We start from the raw sequence: 24,662 nt of genomic DNA, 5'->3' as shown, positions 1-24,662 counted from the left end.
TGTCCACCTGCTGGATCCAACATGGCATAGAACAACAACAACAACAACAACAACAACAACCTGTAAATTTCCATGGTGGACAGTTACAGGCTTTCACACTTTTTCCCCCCTATGCCATGCTGCAGCCTGCAGATGGGCATTGTTTGCAGCTGTCTGCTTGGTGGGACTTTGTCTCCTAACTTTCCTCCTTTTCTATCCTTCCCTGTACACTGAGGCCTCTTTCCTTCCTTTCCTCCTGTAAGGTTTGTTTGTGTTAAAACCTCATATAGCCCAAGTTTCAATGCTGTAACAACAGTCGATTTCAATGGAAAACTATTGAAATGTAAAGCATCCCTGTAAAATATAAAAACGGCAGAAGGGTTTCTCGGGAGCATTGCTGTATATTTGTTTCACTAATTTAAAGATGTTGTACCCAATTCTAATCTAATATATATATATTTTTAAAATTCTGATAATGTTTCCTAACGATTTGCTACGTCTCCTCTCTTTCTGTGTGCAAAAAAAATCCAGTGTTTGTAAGCATCCTTGGCTTGGTAAACGGGTAACAAACTAAGCCTGTGTGACTAGGCTGACCTCTTTTGGTTTTGCACTAGCTAAATCTGGAACCTGGTCCCTGGAACTGGGTATGATTTTTAGTCCCTGCTCACACCTGGTACAAAGCTAACAGAGCAAGTAATAAATGTGATGTGTAAACTTTGCAGAGACTGGTTTGCCAGAGAGACCTGTCAATAACCACAAAATGCAGAACTAGCCACATGTAACATCTCCAAGTTACGGCAGTGGTCACATTTATTTAATCAAATTCACAACAGTAACATGCTAAATTACCATGTGGTGTTTTGAAGAGGTCCAAAGGCTCCTGGGCTCTCCATCTGAACTGGCTCTGGCATTGTCTCCTTTCTTTGCTCACTCAGGCATGGCTAAGAAACTGCATCTGAATGTGTGTTTGTATATCCAAGAGACCTCTGAAAGTTGAAAGGCATGAACGGAGATGAGGATACTGCTCTTTTACTACTCTATAAGTGGATAACACCTGATTTATTTTTGCTGTTGCCGTTCCAACTTAAAAGTTGCAGAGCTTCTGAATGAACACAAATAGTAGTGGAAGTTTGCTTTCCTGTTTAAACAGTAGTTCTCCTGAATCGTCTCATTGTCTTTAAGTCTAAACTAGTTTTAAACCCACCTTTGTGCGTATGAAATACCTTACATAAACCCACCCTGCTGTTCTTTAACTTCTTCTTGACACTGACAATCTTGTACATATTAAAATATCAGAAATTGGCTGCCAGAATGTCAGAGACTGCTGGCATTTATATGTAAAAGTCTGGGCCCTGACCTATGATTTATTTCGTTGGTACCCATTCATTCTTTCTGCGCCAAAGAGAGGGGGATGGGGCCATTACTCATGTGCTACTTATAACATTCACAGACAAGTCCCAGATGTTGGCTTGAGACCTGAAATGGCCTCCCAGTGCAGCCTTATAACTTGTACAACCCACCAACACCCACAAAACCCAATGTCAACTCTCACAAGATCCCAAACCCACATGCGGCAGCTTAATATAAACAAGATACAAAATAAACAACTGTCTGATGTTTCACTGGCTCATGACATTATTACAGATGCTAAATAAAAACTCCAGTCATGGCAGGATTAGTGGTTTTGTACTTCAGGATTTGAGTAAATGAAGATCTTAAACTTGTATCTTATAAAATGTAAGGAAAGGCTCATGTTCAGTTTGTTGGTGCTATACACTAAAAACAACCCATAAAAGTTTCCAGCTACAAAACAGATTTAGAAAAACACTCAGTGTAAGCAGATGTTTGGACCACTTTCATCTGTATTTCCCGTCCATGTGGTTTTGAGTCATAAATATAAAGAAATATTTTGTCTTGTCAAACTTTTTGCACAATTAAAATAGTAGAAATGCTCAGAATGCCTACATTTGGACAATTTTTACACATTTATATTCTGCTGTGCCCTTATAAATGGGACATATGCATAATGGGAGTGAGACAGAGTGTCAGCTGCTATGTGTTTGAGACTGGGAGAGAAAAGAGAAAAACAGGAGCTGGACCATCTATCAGCATTGGCAACTGATTCTTAGAAACTCAACTCAGACACCAATCTGGTCCCAAGAGCTACTGAAACTCTTTAAATACAGACATCTGCCAGTCAGCTCTGCACTAATTATAACACAAGAAATAGAATAGTCTAAATATTTCCATGTATTTTTATTTGGGTGATATAATATCTCAAGTTTTAAATGGCCATCCACTGGTCTAAAACCAAATACCCATCATGAGTAATGTATGTAACAACTGCATCTACACTTCAGGAAATGTTTTAAAACTAGAACTGTGAGAACAATGAAACACTGTCAGAAAAACTGTCACTGTGGTGATACATATATAATACCTTATTCTATTTTAATAGTGTTGATTTCATACACCCAATTTAATCTCCATGACTTATGTTTGTTCTGCCGGGTGGGCCATTTATATAGACACACCTTAATAAAATAAGAATGGTTGGTGACATTAACTTCTTGTTTGTGGCACATTACTATATGGGAGGGGGGGAAATGTTGAAAATGGGTGGTGACCATGGTGGCCATTTTGAAGTCAGCCATTTTGGATCCAGCTTTTGTTTTTTCAATGGGAAGAGGGTCATGTGACACATCAAACTTATAGGGAATTTCACAAGAAAAACAATGGTGTGCTTGTGGTGGTGGATCGGATTGACAATTGTTTTTAATTATATTGTTCAAATTGTGGGTGGCACGGTGGCGCAGCAGGTAGTGTCGCAGTCACACAGCCGCAGTCACACAGCTCCAGGGGCCTGGAGGTTGTGGGTTCGATTCCCGCTCTGGGTGACTGTCTGTGAGGAGTTGGTGTGTTCTCCCCGTGTCCGTGTGGGTTTCCTCCGGGTGCTCTGGTTTCCTCCCACATGCCAAAAACACACGTTGGTAGGTGGATCGGCGACTCAAGTGTGTGTGTGTTGCCCTGTGAAGGACTGGCGCCCCCTCCAGGGTGTATTCCTGCCTCGCGCCCTGAACTGGATAAGCGGTTACAGATAATGAATGAATGTCCAAACTGTGTACATTAGCAATTGGTGCATCTTAAAGTAGCTGGAATCACTTACTAGAATACATTGCATTGTCAAATAAACCAACTTCAATAAAGGACACAAATAGCATCAAAAAGAAAAGGACTGAGTTTTAGAACTGGAGTGGAACTTTTTAAGTAAATCCTGCATCTATCAGCACAGGAACAGAAGCATATATATATTTTTCTTTCTCTTTTTGAATGCTATCCTGTAATAAATAAAATGATGTTGAAACCACAAAAGTCAGTCTTGTTACATAACACTTTGGAGTACCAAACCTTTGGCCAAAAACAAAAACAAAAAATAATAATATATCTCTCATATAGCTGAACAGAAATAAATGTTTTGTGATCAAGATGAAGCCATCTGGAAAACCTCTCTGCTTCTGTTTGGGAGGTAAAGTCAACACCACAGTAATCTGAGCCAATGTCAAATGTCAGTATGGACTGAGTTCATAGGCTGTGCCCCAATTCCCTGCATTATTTCCTATTCCTAGACATTCCCAGTATGCCTAGACAATTCCCAGTATGCAGGATTAAAACATTAGCCGATTCTGAGCTCACATATGGAACATTGGATGATATGTAAGTGCAGCATGATCAGTGTTCTCTATTGAGTATCTCTGTCAGCTATTGGTATATGGTGACCATTGCACATGCTGATAGAAGTGATGTCCCACCATACAATTTCTCACCAGATTTATACATGCAAGATGTAAGTTGAGAAAGCCTGGAGAATAAATGCTTTCCTCTAAGAAATTTGCTCTGTGCTGTGTTGCCTATTGATATATCCTGAGATTTATAAACCTCCAAAGAGCAATTGTCTAGGATATTCAAACTGTTGCCACTGAACAAAATATGAGTCTTCTAATTTTACCAAATTATTAATGCTATATGTGCAACAGGGGGTAGCTCTAATCAGCACAGCTAGTCAAGGAGATCCAACCATCATCTGTAACTGCTTATCCAGTCCTTCACAGGGCAACACACACACTCACTTTTTTGAGTCACCAATCCACCTACCAACATGTGTTTTTGGACTGTGGGAGGAAACCGGAGCACCCCCACACAGACAACACACCAAACTCCACATAGACGGTCACCCAGAGCGGGAATTGAACCCACAACCTCCAGGCTGCGCCACCGTGCCGCCAGTTAAGTTCATATTTTCAATAGAATTAAAGAATGCTGTTACTGATGTTGCAGGTAGTGTCTCAGTCAGGTCCTCAGAGGTTGTGGGTTCAAGTCCCACTCCGGGTGACTGCCTGTCAACATAAACTATTAATATGTTTTTTGTATTTGTTTTTTATAATGAATATATGAATGAATGAATGAATATTGAATAGGATTTCAAAATATCACAACTGTTCTGAAATCTATACATGTGCATTATCGGGGTTGGGATCGGTATTAATAATTTTAAAAACTGCATGTAATGTTAACTCAGATTGTAAAATAATTACAATATTAAAGGTGCTGTATATGAATTCACTCAAACACACATGTGGTAAAATTCAGACTATTTCCTCACATTCAAATAAAATCACAGAAAACCGTAGTATTGGACAGTATATGAACGCAGACTAAACTGAGCCCTGATGAGCATAATTAAAAAAGGTGGGGTTTGTGGTTTTGGCTCCGCCCGCTCCACTCATTCATTTCTCCCTCATCCCCCTCCTCCTTCTCAAGGTTAGCTCAGTTTTCTTTCTTGTTTTTAAAGCTGCCATTGCTGTTGGTTTCAGCCGATGGATGTTAAAAGACAAGGGAATGAACAACTGTTGCCCAGTTTCAGGCGTTGTGTTTTTCGTAGTGTCCTTCAATGAGTCTCGGAGGACATAACTGAGGAATTTTTACTGTGTCTGGAGTTTGTAAACTTTCCACAGTTTTGTCTTTGCTCCTCGGTGGTGTTTACACGGATTGCCCGCTGGAGGATGCAGCAGCGGGCTGTTTAACCCCCTCTCGCCGCTCTCGGAGCTTCTTCCATCGATCTCGGAGCGATGGGCTGCGGGCTGCGGAAGCTGGAGGACCCCGAGGACAGCAGCCCGGGGAAAATCTACTCCACACTTCGGAGACCGCAGGTCGAGACCAAAACCGACACCGTTTACGAGTACGTGCTGCTCGACTTCAGCCTCGAAGGTACTTGAAAACCTCAGTCTGTTTCTTATATAAATATTTTTTAAATTAAATGTAGCTTTAAGCAATGACGTTAAATTATCCCCAGGTCCAGCTGTGACTAGGATACTGTTTAATTGGTTTAAAATTTATGGTTTAAACGTCTGGTTTCCTTAGGGTGTTTATGCAGTTCATTTATTGTGAAAAAACTTCCTATTATTTTTGAAAGTGACATTACACCTTAAATAATGCTCTGGTTGCGCTTAAGGTGAGATAGAATATTAAATATGAAATATATATATATATATATAACTATTGTGGTCTGCAAATGTTTCCTTCTTTCAGAAAATTCCTATAAGAAACTGCCTTCAGATTTGTTTAGGAATATATTTTTTTTTAGAAATTTACAATCAAAATATGGACTGAAATGGCCTAAACAGATGTAAAATTATTTTTAAAGTTGTTTTCAAATGAATGTACCGGCATGTCACAGGCATCTGTCTCTGAGTTGATGGATGAGGTTTAGGGCGGACGGAGTTGGATTTGATGAATTTGTTGGGGTTGGAGTTGCTTTTGATGGGGTTGGACTTAATGGGTTTGGATATGATGGGGTTTCATTTGATTGATTTGGGTACTTGGTTTGATGGGGTTGGATATTCAGAGTTTGATGTGGTTGAAGCTGATGTAGTAGGATTTGATGAATTTGATATGCTTGGACTTGATGGATTCACTGTTTGTTTTTGTCCCACTTCATCAGCTGCTGAAATAGGTCACAGGCGCTCTCCCCTCTTACTCATGTCTGCATGAGACTGTGTGGAAAATGTTAACTGGTTTAGTATTTGCATTCAAAAGACCACACATACATATCAGAAAGCTGAATCTAATATTTCTGGTTGAATTACAGTTTTAAATGATCAAAGGTTTGTGTTTACTTAGGCTGTGTGTGCTAACAAGCCAGCAGCCATGTGTTCAGGCTTTGGTACACATCACCAGACACCAAATACAGACCTTCTTTATTTGTTCAGGACAATATTCTGACCTCCAACAACCTTATCCATGTGGTTGTTTTTGTTATTGTGCCTTTAAGGTATACTTAAATGAGCTCTGTTCTGATTGGCTACCCTAGACCATGCCTCATTCAGTCTGGGCTGAAACACACCTTATCTTTGTGACTGGTCCGGGTGAGCAGGCTAATGGGTGGATGTGTGTGGAAGTTCTTTGTTGTTCTTTTGCTGGTCTTACACCAAACAACTTTTCAGGTGATTTCACTGTAGCAAACAAATTCCCAGCACAAGAATAAAATCATTAGAGTTGTGCTAGAGTTGTATATAGCAAGCTGATTTTGCCTAAAATCACATCAATTATAAAATCACAAAAATCTAATGTTACAGTGTCAAGATTTGTTACAACAGAAGCACATTTTTGGTGCCATAGAGAACCCTTCTCTCAAAGGTGCTTTATAGAATCCATCTATAGCACATTGTCCATCAGTCTAAAGAACCTGTTCATGATGTAAAGAACCCTTTAATCATACAAAAGGTTCTTCATGTGTTCAGGGTTCTATATAGCATCATTTTATTTATTGAAGAATCCTTAAAGAACCATCATTTTTAAGCGTGAAGTTACCTTTGATTTACATGGAATTTCACTCTGTCATTACATTTATACTAGTAATAACACCAGTTAACTCCTTTAACTACAGTTACTCTTTTTTTAACTAGTAAACATTGCAGTTGCAGATCTCTACACTGTAATTCTAACTACTAAAAATCCCGGGTATATGGTAAAGCCCACATACATAATGAAATTCTTACTAGTAAATATGCTAATTCAAGATATCTAGTAATACGCATTCAAGATCTATGTAGATTAATATTTCTAAAATATAAGTTTTTATATATGTCTGTAGCTGTTGTCTCCAGCACAGATTATTGGATTTTTGAATTATTTTGAGAGCTATCTCAGCTTGGAATACCTAAAGGTATCTTTGTGATTTTGACGGCTGACCAAGATCCTAGATCTGCAGTTTGATCAACATGTATTCATTCAAGTTCCAAACATCATCATCAGTTAGGTGTTGCCTGCAATTTGAAGGATTTTTCAGGGTGGCCTTTGGTTGGTCTGATCTCTAAAATGGTGTCACTTGACTGGTATTATCAGACCGAAAGGCTGTCAGGGGCTATTAAAGACCATTACAGGCTTAGGTCAAGGCATGACAGGATTAGCAAGGCTGTGGAAACAGCTTGAGAATTGGAGAAGTATAAAAGTCAAACCATCAATGCTTCACATGACTTCTGTTGAGATGAATATAAAATATTCTTTTAGAGTCAGGCAGAGTCTGGTGTGTTATTTTATCTCCTGTGGCTGATACTGAAAAGAGAGGACTGATTCTGCTAGCAGACAAGTATGATTTCCAATTTAATACTTTTAAGAAGTAGTTTAACCCCAAATTAATGTTTGTGTATACACTCAGTGGTATTTTAATATAATTTTCCAAGGTAATAATTGCTTTACTATGACCACATATTTGGGGTTTGTCTCTTGAGGTGTTTTTAGCACATGGCTGTAAATCATATGGTGCCCATGCAAGTTAAAACTTGCTTTGCTCTATCTAAAATTATTTTCTTCCCAATCTGAACCTGTGGTGAACTATACCTTTGCAGTGCAGTCTTTTACCAAGGCCTTTACTCAGTGACCTTAATTTGCATCTATGAAGTCTGAGAGGAAGCTGAAATCTAATAGAACTCAGGTATTAGACCTCAGAGTCTGGCATTTTGAGTGGTGTCATCTGAATCAATCTCTCTCTCTCTCTCTCTTTTTCAAATGCCAGATGTTACTGTGTTGTAGAGCCAACATACAGATTAAAACCGATTGGCCTTAATCATCCACCTTGGATCTGTTTTCCCTGAACAGCTGCAGAAATGAGGATTAATGCAAACCTCATGTTGCGTGAGTCTAAAGGTACTGTATGTTTGAGGCTAGAAATAAACTAAGATCTGTGGCAGAGTAACTCTGTCCTTCAGGATGGTTGCTCTGAGAGCAACAGCTGATAAATAACGGATTGTTATCCAGTCCTTCCGAACAAATGAGAGGATGAAGCTCGTAGTGCTCAAGCTAACAATAGAGAATGGACTTCAGTTTAAGTCAGTGTGTATCGGAAATCATAATGCCTTTTCCTTCCGTACTGCTGAGTGCTTTTACTCTGTGGTAGGCGGGGGTGGTGGTGGGAAGAAGAGGTGAAACATGATAGTCTTGGTTAATTATTTTCCCGTTCTGTAGTACAAAGTGTAGCTATATTAAAAAAAAAAAAATTGGGCTTTTCTGTTTTTTAGTTGCTCAGGATGGTTCCTATATCTCATTCTGATCTGAACCCACTGTAGAAATAAAAAAAATAAACAATGACCCTGTCATGACTTGGTCCATTTACCTCTGGTGCTGGAGCTGAATTCAGCCACAGTGACGATGGAATAGAGTGACGGTTCCCATCTGAACTTGTAGAAATGCTGGCTGGGTCGCAGGAGAGCACAAAGGTTCCAAGAATCAGGAAAGGAACTGATTTATGAACCAGAGTTCCTTTTGGTGGAAAAGCTTCCAGGGAGAACACACAACTCTAGATCTCAGGAACTGTGTGACTGACACTACCTGTTGTGCCAGGGTGCCACCCAAGGAATTAAAATATAGACTCGTATTCTGGACCTGTTTACTGTCAGCATGATGTCCAAAATATATTTGTGAAGACGAAAAAACTGATACATTGACCACAAGTTGATAAATGAGATGATGTCTCTGTGTTTGTTCTTCTCCTTTTGTGATAATTTCTTAGACGTTTGGAATAAATCATTTTCACTGCCACGTGCTGCGTCAGGACTGTTGTTGTGACTGTGCCCCCCACCTGGTTGGTCTGGCTAGAAATCTACTCAGAGCACATGGCCGAGGCTAGCAGTCCACTGTCTCCCAATCTGCTGTAATCTCTCTCTTTGTTAATCTCAAATGCAGGGCCTGGTGGATTAATTGAGATTGTAGTGTGGTTGTTTTTGTAGTGTTGGGAGAGAAACAAATTCAGAGGTTCTTTAGTAAAGAAAAAGTGGTTCTGTATAAAACCCTGAACATTTGAAGAACCTTTTGCATGATTAAAGGGTTCTTTGCATAGTGAAGGGGATCTTCAGATTGCTGGAGATTGTGCATATATCACATTCTCCATCAGTTGGACGAACCCCTTCATGATGCAAGGAACCATTTAAACATGCAAAGGGCTCTTGCATAAGTGAATATGGTTCTATTAGGACCATTCCTTTCAATGAAGAACCCTTGTAGAACCATAATTTTTAAGAGTGTATTTTCATGCTGTTGTTGGCAGACCTCAATAAGATGGGTTGCTAGCTAATAAGCTAATAAATACATCTGAGTTTGTGGCTATGACTAGTGATTTAACAGTAACATAAGTCAGTCTTTTTTTTTTTTCTTGGTTGAAGGAGGAACTAGGCAGGGAAGTGGGGGGTGGGGGGAGATAAAAGCTTCAGAACATTTGTGCCATGTATCGACCTGAAAGTATTTGTAGTCTTTCAGAATTAAATTTTCTCTTTGATATGTCACCAGAGAGGTCTCTGTTTGCTGCATGTCTGTAAGATGTTGCAGTATTTCTGTAAGAGCCCACATTACACCACCAATAATTTGAATTTCCCTCTGGGATCAAAGTACAATCTATATATACTGGCTGGGAAGTTCTGCACTTGGGATTATTTGTTTATAGACAATGCTTATTTAAGAGCAGCAGCCTGATCTATGGCGTTGGAAAAAATTCTAAATTTGAAAGCGGAGATAATAATTTAGTTTGAGGAAAAATCACATCAGGCAACAAACAGTGCTGTCGTAAATGGGAAAATATCCTTTGAGTGGAAAAAAAATAAAATCCATGTTGTTCCAGGACGCTCAAAACAGTGTGGTTTACTCACTGCTCTTGGGTTATCCCTGCAGTTCGCTTTGCTTGGGTTGCCATCACTGACTGATATAATTCCAGATCACAGACATTTTGAGTTCTCTACTCATTAGCGCAGCATTGTGCACTAGGCACAAGGTATTGGATGCTGGTATCGGAGCCTCATTTGCGATTACGAATAAATGAACACGGTATCGGGCAAATACCTGATACCAGTATCAGTATTCATGCATCTCTAATTTAATCCCAATATTTTATTGAACACAACAAAAAGACAACAAGCAAGGACTTCCCTAAAAAGAGTGGATGGCAGCATTTTGCCTAAACCTGTATATATCATTCAATATTAATGGTGCCTTTACAGATGTGCAAGTCACCCATGCCACATGCAGCCTACACCATCATGCTGGCTATTGATTTGTGCGTTAGTAACAAGCTGGATGGTCCCTTTCCTCTTTAGCCTGGAGGACACATCAACCTTGGTTTAGAGAAAAAAATGTCAAATTTTGATTTGTCAGACCTCAGAACAAGTTTCAACTTCGCCTCATTCCATCTTAACAGATCTCAGATCCAGAGAAGGTGGCTGCATTTCTGGGTCATTTTATGTAGTTTCTTTTGTAACTATAGTTTTAACTGTTATTTGTGAATACAGCGACGAACTGTTCACATGCCGTGTTTTTGGGAAATGTTTCTAAGCCCATGCAGTGATTTTCACTACAGAAACATGTCTGTTTTTAATACAGTGACATCTGAGGGCCTGAAGATAACAACGAGTCAATATTGGCTTATGGCCTTTCCTATTGCATAGATATTACATTGAGAAAAATTAACATTGTTGCACTGTTTGCCTGCACAGTTTTTCTCTGAAGCCCTGAATACATTTTCTGAGTTTTGGAACATTGGAAATGTTACATATGTATATTTTTCTCTTAAATACAGTTTAAGTGATTAGCACACTATGGCAACCTGTTTTTAGTTTTACATTTAGCACACTTCAATTTCAGAAAAGGAACTTTTTTGTATTCTGAACAATATTTTTGTTGCCTGGCAGCAATAAATTACCGGTAGCACTAACATTAGCATGAGTACTGGGGTTCTAATTTTGGCCTTTGCTCTGCACAGAGCTGAACAATGACATCCGAATCTTATCTGTAGTTGTTTAGGTAGATATTTAAACACGAAATTTAATGATGTTTAGGCAATATTGGGATATTGTGCCAAATGATTTGCTTTTCATTGATTTTCCTGTATTTGTGCACTGTATATTGTGATTATGCACAGGATTATTATGTGTTATTGTGATTTTCAATGATACTAATACATGTAAAAGTAGTCCCTCTTTTTACATTTTAGAAACATTATGGAATTGAGGTCGGCAGAATCTACAAGAAGAATTAGAGGTTTCCAATAGGTATTTCCCATATTGATGAATCCACCATCTGATGAAAAGTCAAGGCTTCATCTTTAAGGTAGTAAGCAGGACCCAAATCCCTGGTCTTAAAATAGGTAATGTGTCTTGATACAGCAAATCTAATCATTTTTATACAGTAAAGTGCAGGTCTGCAGGGAGTTTGACATAAGTGAGTCGTTTCAACTGTGAATTGTTCCAGCAGTAATTAATATTGGGCTGATATTTAGCTGCTTATGGAATTCAAAGAGGAGGATTTTCACATATTTGTTTATTTTTTACAATGTGCTCCAGCTTCTGCATCATCATTCCCATATTATTTCCCTTTCTCACCCTTCAGAGTGCTTCTTTTATGTGCTCTTTTTCTCCCCCAACCCTTTCTGGGTCATTAAAACCACCCTAAGTTCTTCCTACTCTTCCACCACTTTCTCTCCTTTTTCTTTCTTTTCTGCCTTCACTGTAGCCCCTCAGACCTTCCTTTTAGTTCACCCTTCTTTGTACTCTGACTCCTGTCCTCACTTGCTCTTTTATCTCAAATCACCCTTTTCTCTAAACATCTGTCTTGCTGTCTTAGTCTTTACTCACTGTTTCTTTTTCTTTCTCTCTCTCTCTCTCTCTCTCTCTCTCAGAACAGAAGCCTCAGTGTAAGTGTTGAGTGATTTAGGGAGGGTGTGTGTGTGGAATGGGGGAATAAACGTGTGTATTTCTAAAAGGTTGGTGTGGTATCATACTTTGTGGCTTAGTGAATGCCAGAGAGAGACACAAAATGCTCTTTGGGCAAAACCATTGTTCATCCCTCTTCTCAAAGTGAAAGTCTCTCTGTGCCAAAATTGTTTGTGTTTCACAGTTGCCAAGTGTATTGAATCACATGAAAAAGAGGTCTTGCACCAAGCTGTTTACCATCTGCACAGTGTCAGAAAAGAGGAAATTTAAAAGAGAGATGCCATATTCTACAAACTGGTTATTTTTACTTCAAATGGTGTGTGTGTGTGTGTGTGTACGTGGGTGTGTCTAGCATGTCTCTGTGTGAAAAAATGAAAAACTGGATGTTTGTGTTGGTATGTTTGTGTTGTGAATGTTGTGGAATGTGCCTGTGTGTGTGTGTGTGTGTGTGTGTGTGTGAGTGTTCTCAGTGAACAGCAGCTCTTTGTGGATGCAGGAAGTGTGTTTTGGGGCAGTGTATGTGAAGGAGCGGTGAGGGTAAGTGAGGGGGGAATCCTCTGCCATAGAGATTAGACGGGACCATAAAGACACCTTTGAAAGCAACACTACAACACTTCAGCAAACCCTTTCAATGTGGTCGGCACGGTAACAAGTCAGTCACCTCTTTTTTTTTTTTTTTTTTTTTTTTTTTTTTTTTTGTTTGTTTGTTTTGTTTTCTTTATTTCCCCCATATTTTTTAACTTCTCAAGTCCAGTGGAATTATACAAATCTCAGTGGAAATTATATGTAGAAATGTTGGAATTGCTTTTCAAGATTTTATTTTTTCTTTGAATTCTCATGAACTTCCATTTGATGGGCAAATAAATTATGCTTTGCTCACCTTACTTGTCTTTTCTAAATATAAACAAAATGTTTAAACTAAATTTTGGACAAACCTAAAATATGTAAAAAAAAAATGTTTTATATTACATAAGTAATGCTGTGTTGTGTTTGAGGGTATCATGATAGGGTAGAAAAAGGTGCAACCACCAAAGGCTAAGTTTAGCAAGCAAAGACTTTCTGATGAACATAGCTGAATGGGCTCATTCATCCATCTTAAGTGTAATACATTTATGAGGCTACTAGTCAGATATTCCAGACCTGTTTTTCAGAAGCCATAGGATGGTTTAACACTTCCACACTAACCATATTTCACTCAAACATCAGACATGCTTCCATTAAAAATACTCATGTGCCGGATAACTTGTCTTGTATATATGTGCATGTGAGTGTAATGTACACACTGGACCATCTCAGTATATGCTTCTCAGTTATGATTCTACAAAATTTGGTAATTATCCTGCTCCCATGTGCTCCAGTTTCCTGAGTTGAAGTGGGTGTGCTAGAGCAAGACAAGGCAAGGGGCGCTCCACGACTGAGACAACTAACCTACACCAATTGCTCAAAAGTAGCAAAAGTATTTAGGAGTCTGTTGGCTGTTATATTCACATGCTTCCATCTTTCTCTCCTGTCTTCAATGTTTTCCTCAGGCAGTCGGCCAACAGTGCAGTACCTGTCTTCTCTATGTGAGCTGCCTCTGGCGTTGCAGCCCTACTACACTCAGGGCTATGTGATGGCTGCCCTACATCCAATCATCCTTTCTGTGGGTCGCACACGCTCACTGCCCTGCAGCCTGCTGTACCGCGCCATCCTGACTAGGCCACGACCAAGGTAACCCTTACACACACAAACATCCCAACTCCATAGACTCCACCATCAATCAATTATTCCACAATCTGAAAAAAAAAACAGAGGTGATCCTATAAATATATAAATAACTGCAACTTTAAGTGCACCAGACAAAAATGAGTCACAAGACTGGATCATGCCTAATAATGTGTAATACCACTACAAATGTGAATAACAACCATGATTTAATGTGGCATGGACTGGACAAGTTTCTTGATGTAGGTGACATCAGTGTTCAACCACAGTCAGCTACGTATTTTAGCTACAATTCTGACATTCTGAATTTCCTGTAGACTGGGATTCTTGACACTGCTGTACAACCCATATGACTATACACCTTCAAATTTAGCTGCTTCCTTCAAACTGTGACATTTGGCATGCCCCAAATGCACTCACTCCTTTTGGCCAATTATTAACATCTGCTTGGTCACCCATTTTCCACACTTCGAACTGCACACATTCCCTGAAATATACCACTCTTTTCTCAATTTATGAATCCCGTTGCACACCTGCAGGCATTTATAGCCCAATCATTCTTGTACAATGCCATCTGCCGGATCCTGAATTACTACCTCTTTAAATAGTCAAGGTGACTAATTTATTTGTTTGGGAAGCTTGCTTTTGTTGTTTTGCATCAGTATATCTATTTGTTCATTTGATTTAGCCATTGATCAATCTTAATTGTCACTTATAATGCACAATTTAGCCAGAAATTACCGGATACCTGCTTATAAAATATTCTTCTGATATTAAGAATATTAATAGAGAGTTTAAATCTCTTTGCTGCAACAACCGCATTTACAAAATCTAGGCTGTTTACTAGGTATAAGAACAATGGTAATGAAACTTTACCTTCAGCTATCAGAACATTGGTAATGTCAGGTACCAATGCTGAAAGAGATATATAGATTTATAGATTTAAAATTTTAATTTACTAGAATACCTACCATTATCAGACATTCAGTGTATGTATGTGTCATGATGCTTGATTTTCTTCCTGATATCATGAGCTACTTGGCAGTACCCAGTCCCACGCTGGTCCTGTATCCAGGGCAGAATAGTGAGGGTGGTCCCAGTCTGCCTACACCAAAGTAAATATTAAATTATTAATAAGATGGTTTGCATATTTAAACAGGCGCTTACTAGGAAGTCAGACAGACATGGAGGAGGTCAGTGACAAGCAAAAGTGTAAGACTGTAGACATGGAGACTCAGATAACAGGGACAAGAGTTATCCCTGACAACACAGCAGGAGCCAATCAGATAAAGAGGAACAGTGCCTAAAAAGGGCAACTGGCTGACAAATTATGACGTAACAGATATTGTTGCATAATTTAAAAACAAAAACATGTATGAACCCACAGACTATGTCTTGGGTGTCTTGTTTTTGTGCCGTCATCCTGTATGTAGAAAAGACTTGGAAGTGTCATGCAGGCACTTGGAGCTTTATTCACAGAAACAGTTCATAAATCAGTTAATCACGGCCAAATATTTTACAGATTTCAGTGTTTTAAATGAACCGGGCCTCTCACAGATTAATGCTGATCTTGTGATTTCTTTCAACTTCTTAAAACTAGAGCATGACCATTATGATAATTTCATTAACAAAGATTTTAAATGACCTGAAATACAGACAAGCATAAAAGCTTAATACCATCCTTTTTCTCATGTCAGAGGTGTCTGTTGATATGGAAAAAGTCACTAATTTAATTAATTTAAATCATGGGATGTCAGTATCTTATGGTAACTAGAAGTACCCCCTTGCAAAACTGGGATTCCAGATGCTCATGAATTTTATTTTTGTGTGTTTCAGTAAGCATGCTGTAGCCATGGTCCACAGTGTGCCAGTGCTGAGGGTGGAGGAGTGGCCCCTACCCGGAGATTCTCTGACCAGTGACACTGTGAGAGCACTCATAGACCGGGTTAGTGTCCACTCACATTACAATCACTGTACATTATCTGTACATGGACATTCTATACATGTGTGGTTTGATTTGTGTGCAGATTAGTGTCTGTTACATTCATTTACAGTGTGCCTTTACCAAATGAGTATTAATAAGCTTTAACAATTGCTCCCATGTTAAAAGCGCAGCTGTACAATTTTGGAGTAATAAAACCTATACACAAAATTAATAACATAATAACACAACCTTGCGTAAAATTAGAAGAAATAGAAAATGTAATTTCACTGTTTTTTTTAATAGAAATAAACAAGTAAAATTAAAAGCCTCTTGACATAGCCCCTCCCATTTCAGATGATTTTTTTTTTTTTAATGACCAACTAGAAGCAGAATATGCTAAAGCTAGGTTACTATTTAATAAGGAGTGGGGGAAAATGGGAAATGCCTACACCTTAAAACCATACCTAGTGCTAATATCAAACACAACATTGTCAATGTGTGTGTGTATTTATTTATTTATTTATTTATTATTATTTTATTATTTTTTTTATTTTGGCGGCACCATGGCTCAACAGGTAGTGCCGCAGTCACAAAGCTAAAGGGACCTGGAGGTTGTGGCTACAAGTCCCACTCCGGGTGACTGTCTGTGAGGAGTTTGGTGTGTTCTTGCCATCTCCGTGTGCTCCGGTTTCCTCCCACAATCCAAAAACACATGTTGGTAGGTGGATTGGTGACTCAAAAAAGTGTCCTTAGGTGTGAATATGTGAGCGTGTTTCACCCTGTGAGGGACTGGCGACCCCTCCGGGGTGTGTTCCCGCCTTGCGCCCAGTGGTTCCACGTAGGCTCTGGCCCCACCGCGACCCTGAATTGGATAAGCGGTTTCAAAAAAATGAATTAATGAATTTATTTATTTTTTTTAGGTATGTTTTTGTTAAGGATTTTTAAGCTGAAAGTGTGTTTGTGTGTGCATATAGGTGAACAGCAGTGCTCGAGGAGGTGTGCGGTTTGTGGGTTCAGTACTTCAGCAGGCCACTGGTGGAGGAGGGGGAGTCTGTAATGGTAGGATGGCAAGTCCCAGACGAGGCTGTCGCTCTCCACCACAAACCCCACCTGGAGAACGAGAGGTGGAGGACGGAGGATACACCCCAGGTCTCTTTCTGATCACCACTACACACATACAGAAATTAATTCTTCATTTGTTTCTTTAATCCTAGATGTGAGATTGGGTTTCTAACTCAGATTTTTAAACATCAGTGTGCACAGGCATTTTTGGGCACAGTGATATGTACAAAATGTGCTTTTTCTTTTATAAAAATGTAGTTTTGTCAGCTTATAAAATGAAAACAAATTCCGAAATAGAAATGTAAATTTTTTGCCACAGCAGAGAAGTGGGCCTGGAGGTTGTGGGTTCGATTCCCGCTCCGGTAGACTGTCTGTGAGGAGTTTGGTTTGTTCTCCCCGTGTCCGCGTGGGTTTCCTCTGGGTAGGTGGATTGGCGACTCAAAAGTGTCCATAGGTGTGAGTGAATGTGTGAGTGTGTGTGTTGCCCTGTGAAGGACTGGCACCCCCTCCAGGGTGTATTCCTGCCTTGCGCCCAATGATTCCAGGTAGGCTCTGGACCCACCGCGACCCTGAACTGGATAATCTACTATTACAGATAATAGATGGATGGATGGATAGTTATCACCTTAAATATGTTTAGAGCAGTCTGAACATTATACTCAAGTACAGATGTTTTTACTTTTTGAGCCAGGCCCCCTAGTCCACCATCAGTATCTGAACTCTCAAATGCTCTTATAGATGAATGGGCAAATATTATCACAGAAATGCCTCAAAATCTTGTAGAAAGCCTACCCAGAAAAGGGGAAGCTTCAGTGTGGGGCCGGGGGGCAGAGGGGCAGAGACTCTATAGGTTGTTTGCAGATGACATCACTACACTGCGTGAACTGCAGATATAGGGCCGGAAGTGATCATATACAATGGGATCTTTTTGAGACTCTCTAAAGCCTGTGCTTTGCGTTATGGTCGCTCAAAATCATTTCAACTGATAAATCACAAGGAGCATGTATCAAGTACAGAAGGATGTTGTTTATGAGAGATAACAGTGAAGAATTTGATTGGAATACAGCATAACAGCTGTCGCCTGTGGTCAGGACGAGACAGAAGGCAGCTTCCTTCTCAGAAGCTTCTTATTAGAATTTTGTTGTGTTTCTTTGTAGATGTTTTTTAATTCTACCATCAGCGCACAGTACCAGTAGAACTGTGTAAATACTCATTCTCATAGCCTCATGGGGCTGAATTTTTTTAATTCATTCGTTCCCCCTTAAAATGACACAACACAATCAATGAGTATTTTATTTTTGCTCAGTTCTGTGGGTACTGTGAGTATCTACTGGGGATGAACTTAAAACCTAACGTTGCCTTAAATACACGGCCATAGCATTAACAAGGCATTTCTCTGCTGAATGTTGTTGCACCATTACTCCCCAGGACAATAAAACAAAACCAACATCTTTATGCTGAGTTTAACCAATCTGCTAAAACAAGTTGTATTTCTACACTTTTGAGCTAAAGGGTGTCTGGAGAAGGCAGTTCTCATATTGTCTCAATAGCAGCTAATCTTACAGTTCAGTTAGAAATCGTCTCCATGACATATGCATCACCTTCTATGTACTGTATGCTGTAATGTATTTGTTTGTACATTTCTCTCATAATATACTCTGGATTTTGTGTATCGTCTGAACGTGTGTCATAAATGTTCCTCTAGGTCTCAATAAATAGGTCCATGTAGTGCATGTAAAGACACTTTCAACAAGTATCTTAAGACACCTGTTTAATACTTCTAACAAATCACTATAGACATTCAATATGCAACACTGGATAAAACAGATTTGTAGACTATATAAGGTCCTGTCAAAAAAAGTGAGGGACTTTTGTTAAAATTTCAAGTGGACTATATTTCTAGTTTATTTTACAAACAAATTTTTGTGATTTTTATCTTTTCTCTTATGTGTGTCTGATGCACTGACAAAAATCTATGGCACTTAAAGCTAAAGAAGCAACAATGTGCATGCTACTAATGTGCATAATTAAACATCATTGATTGTGAGGCAGTAATAACTATTGCAGATATTGCAGTACACATTATTAAACAATTCATATTTCAAACCTGCAAAGTGGCAAGTAAAGTTTTATGAAAATTAAAATTTCTTGTGATTTTCATCCTGGTCCTTGTGTTTCGTCCCCTCACCCTTGATGAACTCATTCTGTTGACCCCTTCCTGGCGTGTCACTTCAGTTCACTGTAACCTTCTCATGTTTGAACCCAGTTCAGCCTCAGGGCTCCTCTCTCTCATACATGACACTCTTTACTGGATTTACACAGACCATTAATTTCAGCCTGAGGCTGTGGGTGTTTTGTTGATTTTCACAATACAACCTCTTTTGTATAGCACATCTGCTAATGTTAGTGCTCCTTTTTGGTGTATTTCCTGTGTATAATATTTTAGGGAATAAATAAATCTACGTAGCACATGCATCGCAAATTATATGGTATGTTCTTTCCAGATATCATTCAGCAAATAATCAATGATAAAATAAGCTTCTTCTTGGCTGTGATACAGAAAGAGAGACATGTTTGACTTGCAGTCTATTCACCTGCATATATTCTGGAAAGTTTAATGGATTGGTCTTGTAGGACAATCTCATTCTCCACAACATTCAAAGTGGGAATCTGACGGTTGATATGTTGGTTATGTTTAATATTTAAAAATTATTTTCTTATGAAGACTTTCTTGATTGTTCTGTTGCATGTGTGGACTTTAGAATGCGATGTTCACAGGCATGGGCACTCAGCAAGAGTATATTTAAAGTGAATGAATGAAAAATGGTTTTCATATTGAAAAATCCCATTTGCTTTGAAAGAAGGCGATGACAAATTATTTCCTCAAAATGGTTGAAATGTTTTTCAGTGGTCTAGCCTTTTTTTATTATTTATTTATTTTATTTGTGTGGGTTTTTATTTTTTTTAACCATACAAGGTTTTTTAGTAAAGAATTTGCTGTGTTTTTAGTCATGTAACTTGTATAACTTAACTGTTTATCTTGTCTGTAAGTTTTAATAATAAAATTTGAATCACCAAAGAAACTAATTTGTAACTCGAGTTGCCCTGTGAAGGACTGGCGCCCCCTCCAGGGTGTATTCCCGCCTTGCGCCCAATGATTCCAGGTAGGCTCTGGACCCACCGCGACCCTGAACTGGATAAGCGCTTACAGATAATGAATGAATGAATGAATGTAACTCGAGATATGTAACACTTTATGTACTTTGTTTGCATTCAGTTAGTGCTGTCTTTAATTTAGAATCTGCTCCCTCTACAGCAAAAATAGGTCAATATTACCCACCTATGGAGCAAGAATACAGCAATATCCTCACCTCGGTTCATGCCTTTCCAATATTGGAGGTAGTCCATTGTCTTAAAACCTCAGAAAATGCTGTTTTACTGCTGTGAGCAGAAAGAGACAGCCCTAGCACGCTGGGCTGAGACACACATCCAGTGTATTTTTCTTGATACATAGTGTTGCTGTATCTATCCATCTATCTATCCTATTTAACTGTCAAAAATGAATCAAATTTTTAAGAGGCCAGAAATTTATTGTGCTGTTTTCATATGTGTCCAGATCAGAGCCTGCTGGTGCTGTTCCACTCATGGGCTCCTGGCTGTGTGCCGCTGGACACTCTGGCCTGCTGCTACCACCAAGGGGCGCTGTCTATGCGTGTGGCCAGGAAGGGTCAAGTTGTTAGCAGTCTGGAGGCTGATTGGCTGGAGCTGACTGCTGCATACTATCGCAAGGGCTGGTCATTAGTCGATTCGTTTGTATACTGGGACACGCCCAAAGGTTAGTGTATAACTTAAAGGGCAATTGCACTTTGACCCCAAAAAAGTGCCAAAATGCAGGGAATGGGAATGACTCGAAAGGAAGAGCCACAAACCCTCTCTGTTGACCTCTAAGGGAGAGAAATAGTTTAAAGGACATTGCACATAATTTATGGTCCAACTAATTTAAAGAGCTTCTCTGTTCTTCATTATATGCTCTGTGTAGACCAAGTCTCTGTTTGTTTGTAGAAGAAAAATCAGACTTTATTTTTAGCCTTTTTATGTCAAATTAATTGTCTCCACCCGCAGTATTTTGTTTCTGGTTTTTTCCCTATCTAGCCTCTCCTCTCCCACTAGAGCTATATTTAGGACTCATGTCTAAACCTCACGACCTCACTTCCTCTTTCACACCAGACTAATAGCAGCTAAATCTGTGTGCGCGTGCATGCGTAGACATCTGGGGCCTGAGAATGTAGAACATGAAAGAGCAAATGCAAAGCTCTCTTTCTCTGTCCCTCCTAAATATCTCTCTCTCTCTCTCTCTCTCGCTCTCTCTGTGCTCGGTACTAATCCGTGAGCACTGATTTTTTTTTTTCCCTCTCCTTCCTTCCCCCCTCTAAGTAGTTCAGTGTCATCTTTAGTAGGTCACTGACACATTTCCAATGCTGATGAAATGAGACCCAGTGAATGTGTGTGGCTTGGCAGATAACACTATTCGCACAGGTTATAACTCCAAATGTTAATTATTTGTATATTTATATTATTTATAACATACTACTTATTAATATAACACATAAAGTAAATAGTGCACATTTTGTGTTAGGAATATGTTGACATAAAGTCTGCCAAGTGGAAGTCCAACACAGATCGCTGTATAAATTCCTACTGTCAGCGAGGAACGCAGTGTATGTATTCAAAGTATGAAATGAAGTAAATGAGGATCTGCTCTTTGTGGTTGACAGGTGATGCCGGGCCCCGATCTTTAGAAGGTCTGTTTGTGTATGAGGAGAAGAGCTCTGCGCCTCCGGCCAATGACACCATTGTAGTGGAGCAGTGGACAGTTATTGAGGTGAGCAAAAACAATAATGCACTCTTCTTCATACTTCTCTAATGCTTTACTGGTTAGTATGACATACTTGTGTTATACAAAACCATTTGCGTTATTCATTCAACACAAAGCCCAACTTTTAATAAATTGATTATTTTTTAAAGATCAATTCTGTCTTAAATGTGCCCTTTAGTGTGATACAAAAAATTTTTTATAAACACCAGTGCTGTTACATATAAATATAACCCTACAACTCTAATGTAATATTGTTTAATTAACTTTGTTCACAACAATATCAGCATATTAAGTGCATACCCAGCATTATAAGTCAGATTGAAGGGTGCACCTTTAATGATTTGAACATTTCCATCCAAATAGTTCAGCTTATATTAAAATGCTTGTGAAATGACATTTTCTTAAAGTGTACCGTTTATGCTGCTGCTGTGTTTCAGGACTCTGATGTAAAGACGGATTACGGACCACTCCTTCACACACTGGCTGAGTTTGGCTGGTTACTGACCTGTGTGCTGCCCACACCCATCATTCGTCACGACAGGTAAGACACAGACACAAACCCCTCTGACACTTTTGTGATATGTTTCTACAGTGTCACTGACTGGGGTTTTTTTTTTTTTTTTTTTTTTTTTTTTAAAACAGTGAGGGAAACCTAGCCACTAAACAAGTGGTGTTCCTGCAAAGGCCTGTTAAATCTCAGACACTGCGACAGAACAGTGAGGTAGGCTGGGGATCTGTAATTAAATGGGACAAATTATTGACTATGTTTTAAAAACACTTTTGTTGTTGCATTTTTAGGACTTCAGTAATATTTCCAGCATTTTTTAGCTATTGCAGTTATTTTCCAAATAACTCCAAGTTTTCACGTTTTTCAGGATGTGTAGAAACACTGCTTAATCTAAAGTTTCCTTATCACACCTTTTACATTTTTTAAATATCTATTTCTAAATTCTCTAACTTTTGTCTGTTTCTGAATGTCTGTCTGTACATTTACAGTTAAATCTAGATTTTCTCTCTCACACACCCAGGTGGGCTCTGTGCGGAGAGATCATTCTATGAATCGAGGAGTGGGAGTTGCTCACGTAGAGGAGCTGTCCCCATGCTCTGGGGGTATTGGCGGTTTCCCTGTGTTTGGAGGGGGTTATCCCAGTGCCCTTTCCCATCTGGAGGAGGGGGGTTTCGAGCAGGATGAGGGGGCAGCTGAGGTCACATGCATGTGACCAGCCAGATATCTGCGAACTGTCTCGCCCATGTCGAGTCAAATCTGCTTCAGCAGGGATCAAGCTTTGTTTGTCATTTGGAAATGGATTTTGCACCCCTATAATAGGCAAATTTTTTAGCACTTTTAATTTTTTTTTTCTATTAAGCCATGACATCCTTTTGGGAGTGAATTTAAATTAATTTTTTATACCTTTTCCTGAACATTTGTTACACAAACTCCACTATTAAAACCACCTCCACCTTAATATTTACTAAGGCATATGCACCAACACGGAGCATTATCAAGTTTTCCAGTTCACATCTTCACAGTCCAGTTCCTACACACTGTTAAACCTCTTTTTGTTTTTTTAGTGTCACCCCCCACCAACTAACGTCACTCAGAACCAGTTTTACACCGGAGATTAGCCACTGGCACAGACTCTACAGCTCCTGCAGGATGTAAACATTTATGTGGTGTGTATTTTTCTGACATGCTTCTCTCAGTACTGAGGACACCCATGCTTCTGCAGTCAAAACAGTAGGAATGCTCCATCCTCTTTGGAAAACCAGAGCTTTTAGGAAAAACAAGGCTTTCTGAAGCCAGGCTTTTGGGGGATTTTTGACTGTAAATTTTTTACACACATGGATGTAAGCCTCAGTTTGCCAGCTCTTTGGGTAGAGAGCAAACAATTGGGACAATGGCAGGCTGTTTGTTGGAGTATTCAGCTCAAGTGGTGCCAGAATCGTCTTCATTAATCCCCCGTGGAATGCCATTGGAATTATTTGGCTGTACAGCGTTTTGGTCATATTTCTAAAAGGGAATGTAATGCACACAGTGAATCTACATTCACTAACTGAGACACAGTGTTTTAGTGGAGTAATAACTTTGTACTCACAGTGTTCTCCACTACTTTACTGTGATATTAAGCCTCATAATGAACCTCAGATTTGACTTGACCAAATATCAGATTTATTTTGAAAACATCGAGAGCAATTTTTCCAGTGGTCATACTGAATGTTAAAAGTAAATGAGGGAATTTTGAAAGGAAAAATGTATCAACCAAAAGATGTAGAGTTATGTAAAAGATGTAGACACTGATATGTAAACCTTTGTAAAAGGTACAAACTGAGACTGAATTACAGTAATCCAGTGTCATTTAAACTGTGCTCTTCTAGAGTACAAAAGTGAATCGATGGAAATATTGGTCAAATCTTACATCTGCTGCATGACAAAACACTTTTACATTTATTTAACAGTACTGATATGATCCCAATTTAAAATCATGCATCTCTAGTTAAAATATTTTCAGAATTTTTAAACATGATCCTTGTACTTTTTGAACACTTGCCAGATTTTTCTACTGACAATTTTTAAAATATATATATGCTCTAAATGCGAACAGCAAGCACGGTAGGCTGTAGATCGTATGCTGCTGTATGTAATTGATCAGCCATAGAGTATTGAGGTCTTTTTGGTGTTTTATTAAGCCAGTGTTACCTACCAGCTGCAGTATTTAAGGAACATCAAGATGTACCATTTACTGTTGGTACTGTTGGTTAATACCTTTATTAAATCAGGTATACTATCCTCTCTGCATCCTTGTACTGTCTTCTTTTGAAAAATGAAACCTAATTGATGAATGTATCTGCTAGAACAGAGTGGAGATCA

General features: G+C 39.0%; 1 protein-coding gene across 1 annotated transcript; it reads left to right on the top strand.

Moving 5' to 3' along the window:
- Window positions 1-4,791: 4,791 nt before the first annotated feature.
- On the top strand, window positions 4,792-24,581 carry rftn2 (raftlin family member 2). The gene is made up of 9 exons (XM_066686711.1): window positions 4,792-5,244; window positions 13,757-13,937; window positions 15,768-15,876; window positions 16,830-17,004; window positions 20,534-20,752; window positions 21,693-21,799; window positions 22,231-22,334; window positions 22,436-22,514; window positions 22,822-24,581. Exons 1-9 carry the CDS (start codon window positions 5,106-5,108, stop codon window positions 23,011-23,013), a joined length of 1,305 nt encoding a protein of 434 aa, XP_066542808.1. The 5' UTR covers window positions 4,792-5,105; the 3' UTR covers window positions 23,014-24,581.
- Window positions 24,582-24,662: the final 81 nt, after the last annotated feature.

The sequence above is a fragment of the Hoplias malabaricus genome, chromosome 12 (assembly GCF_029633855.1).
Source record: "Hoplias malabaricus isolate fHopMal1 chromosome 12, fHopMal1.hap1, whole genome shotgun sequence".
In the NCBI taxonomy this organism is placed as follows: Eukaryota; Metazoa; Chordata; class Actinopteri; order Characiformes; family Erythrinidae; genus Hoplias; species Hoplias malabaricus.
Note: the sequence above shows the minus strand (reverse complement) of the source record. Positions and strands in the feature narration are given on the sequence as shown.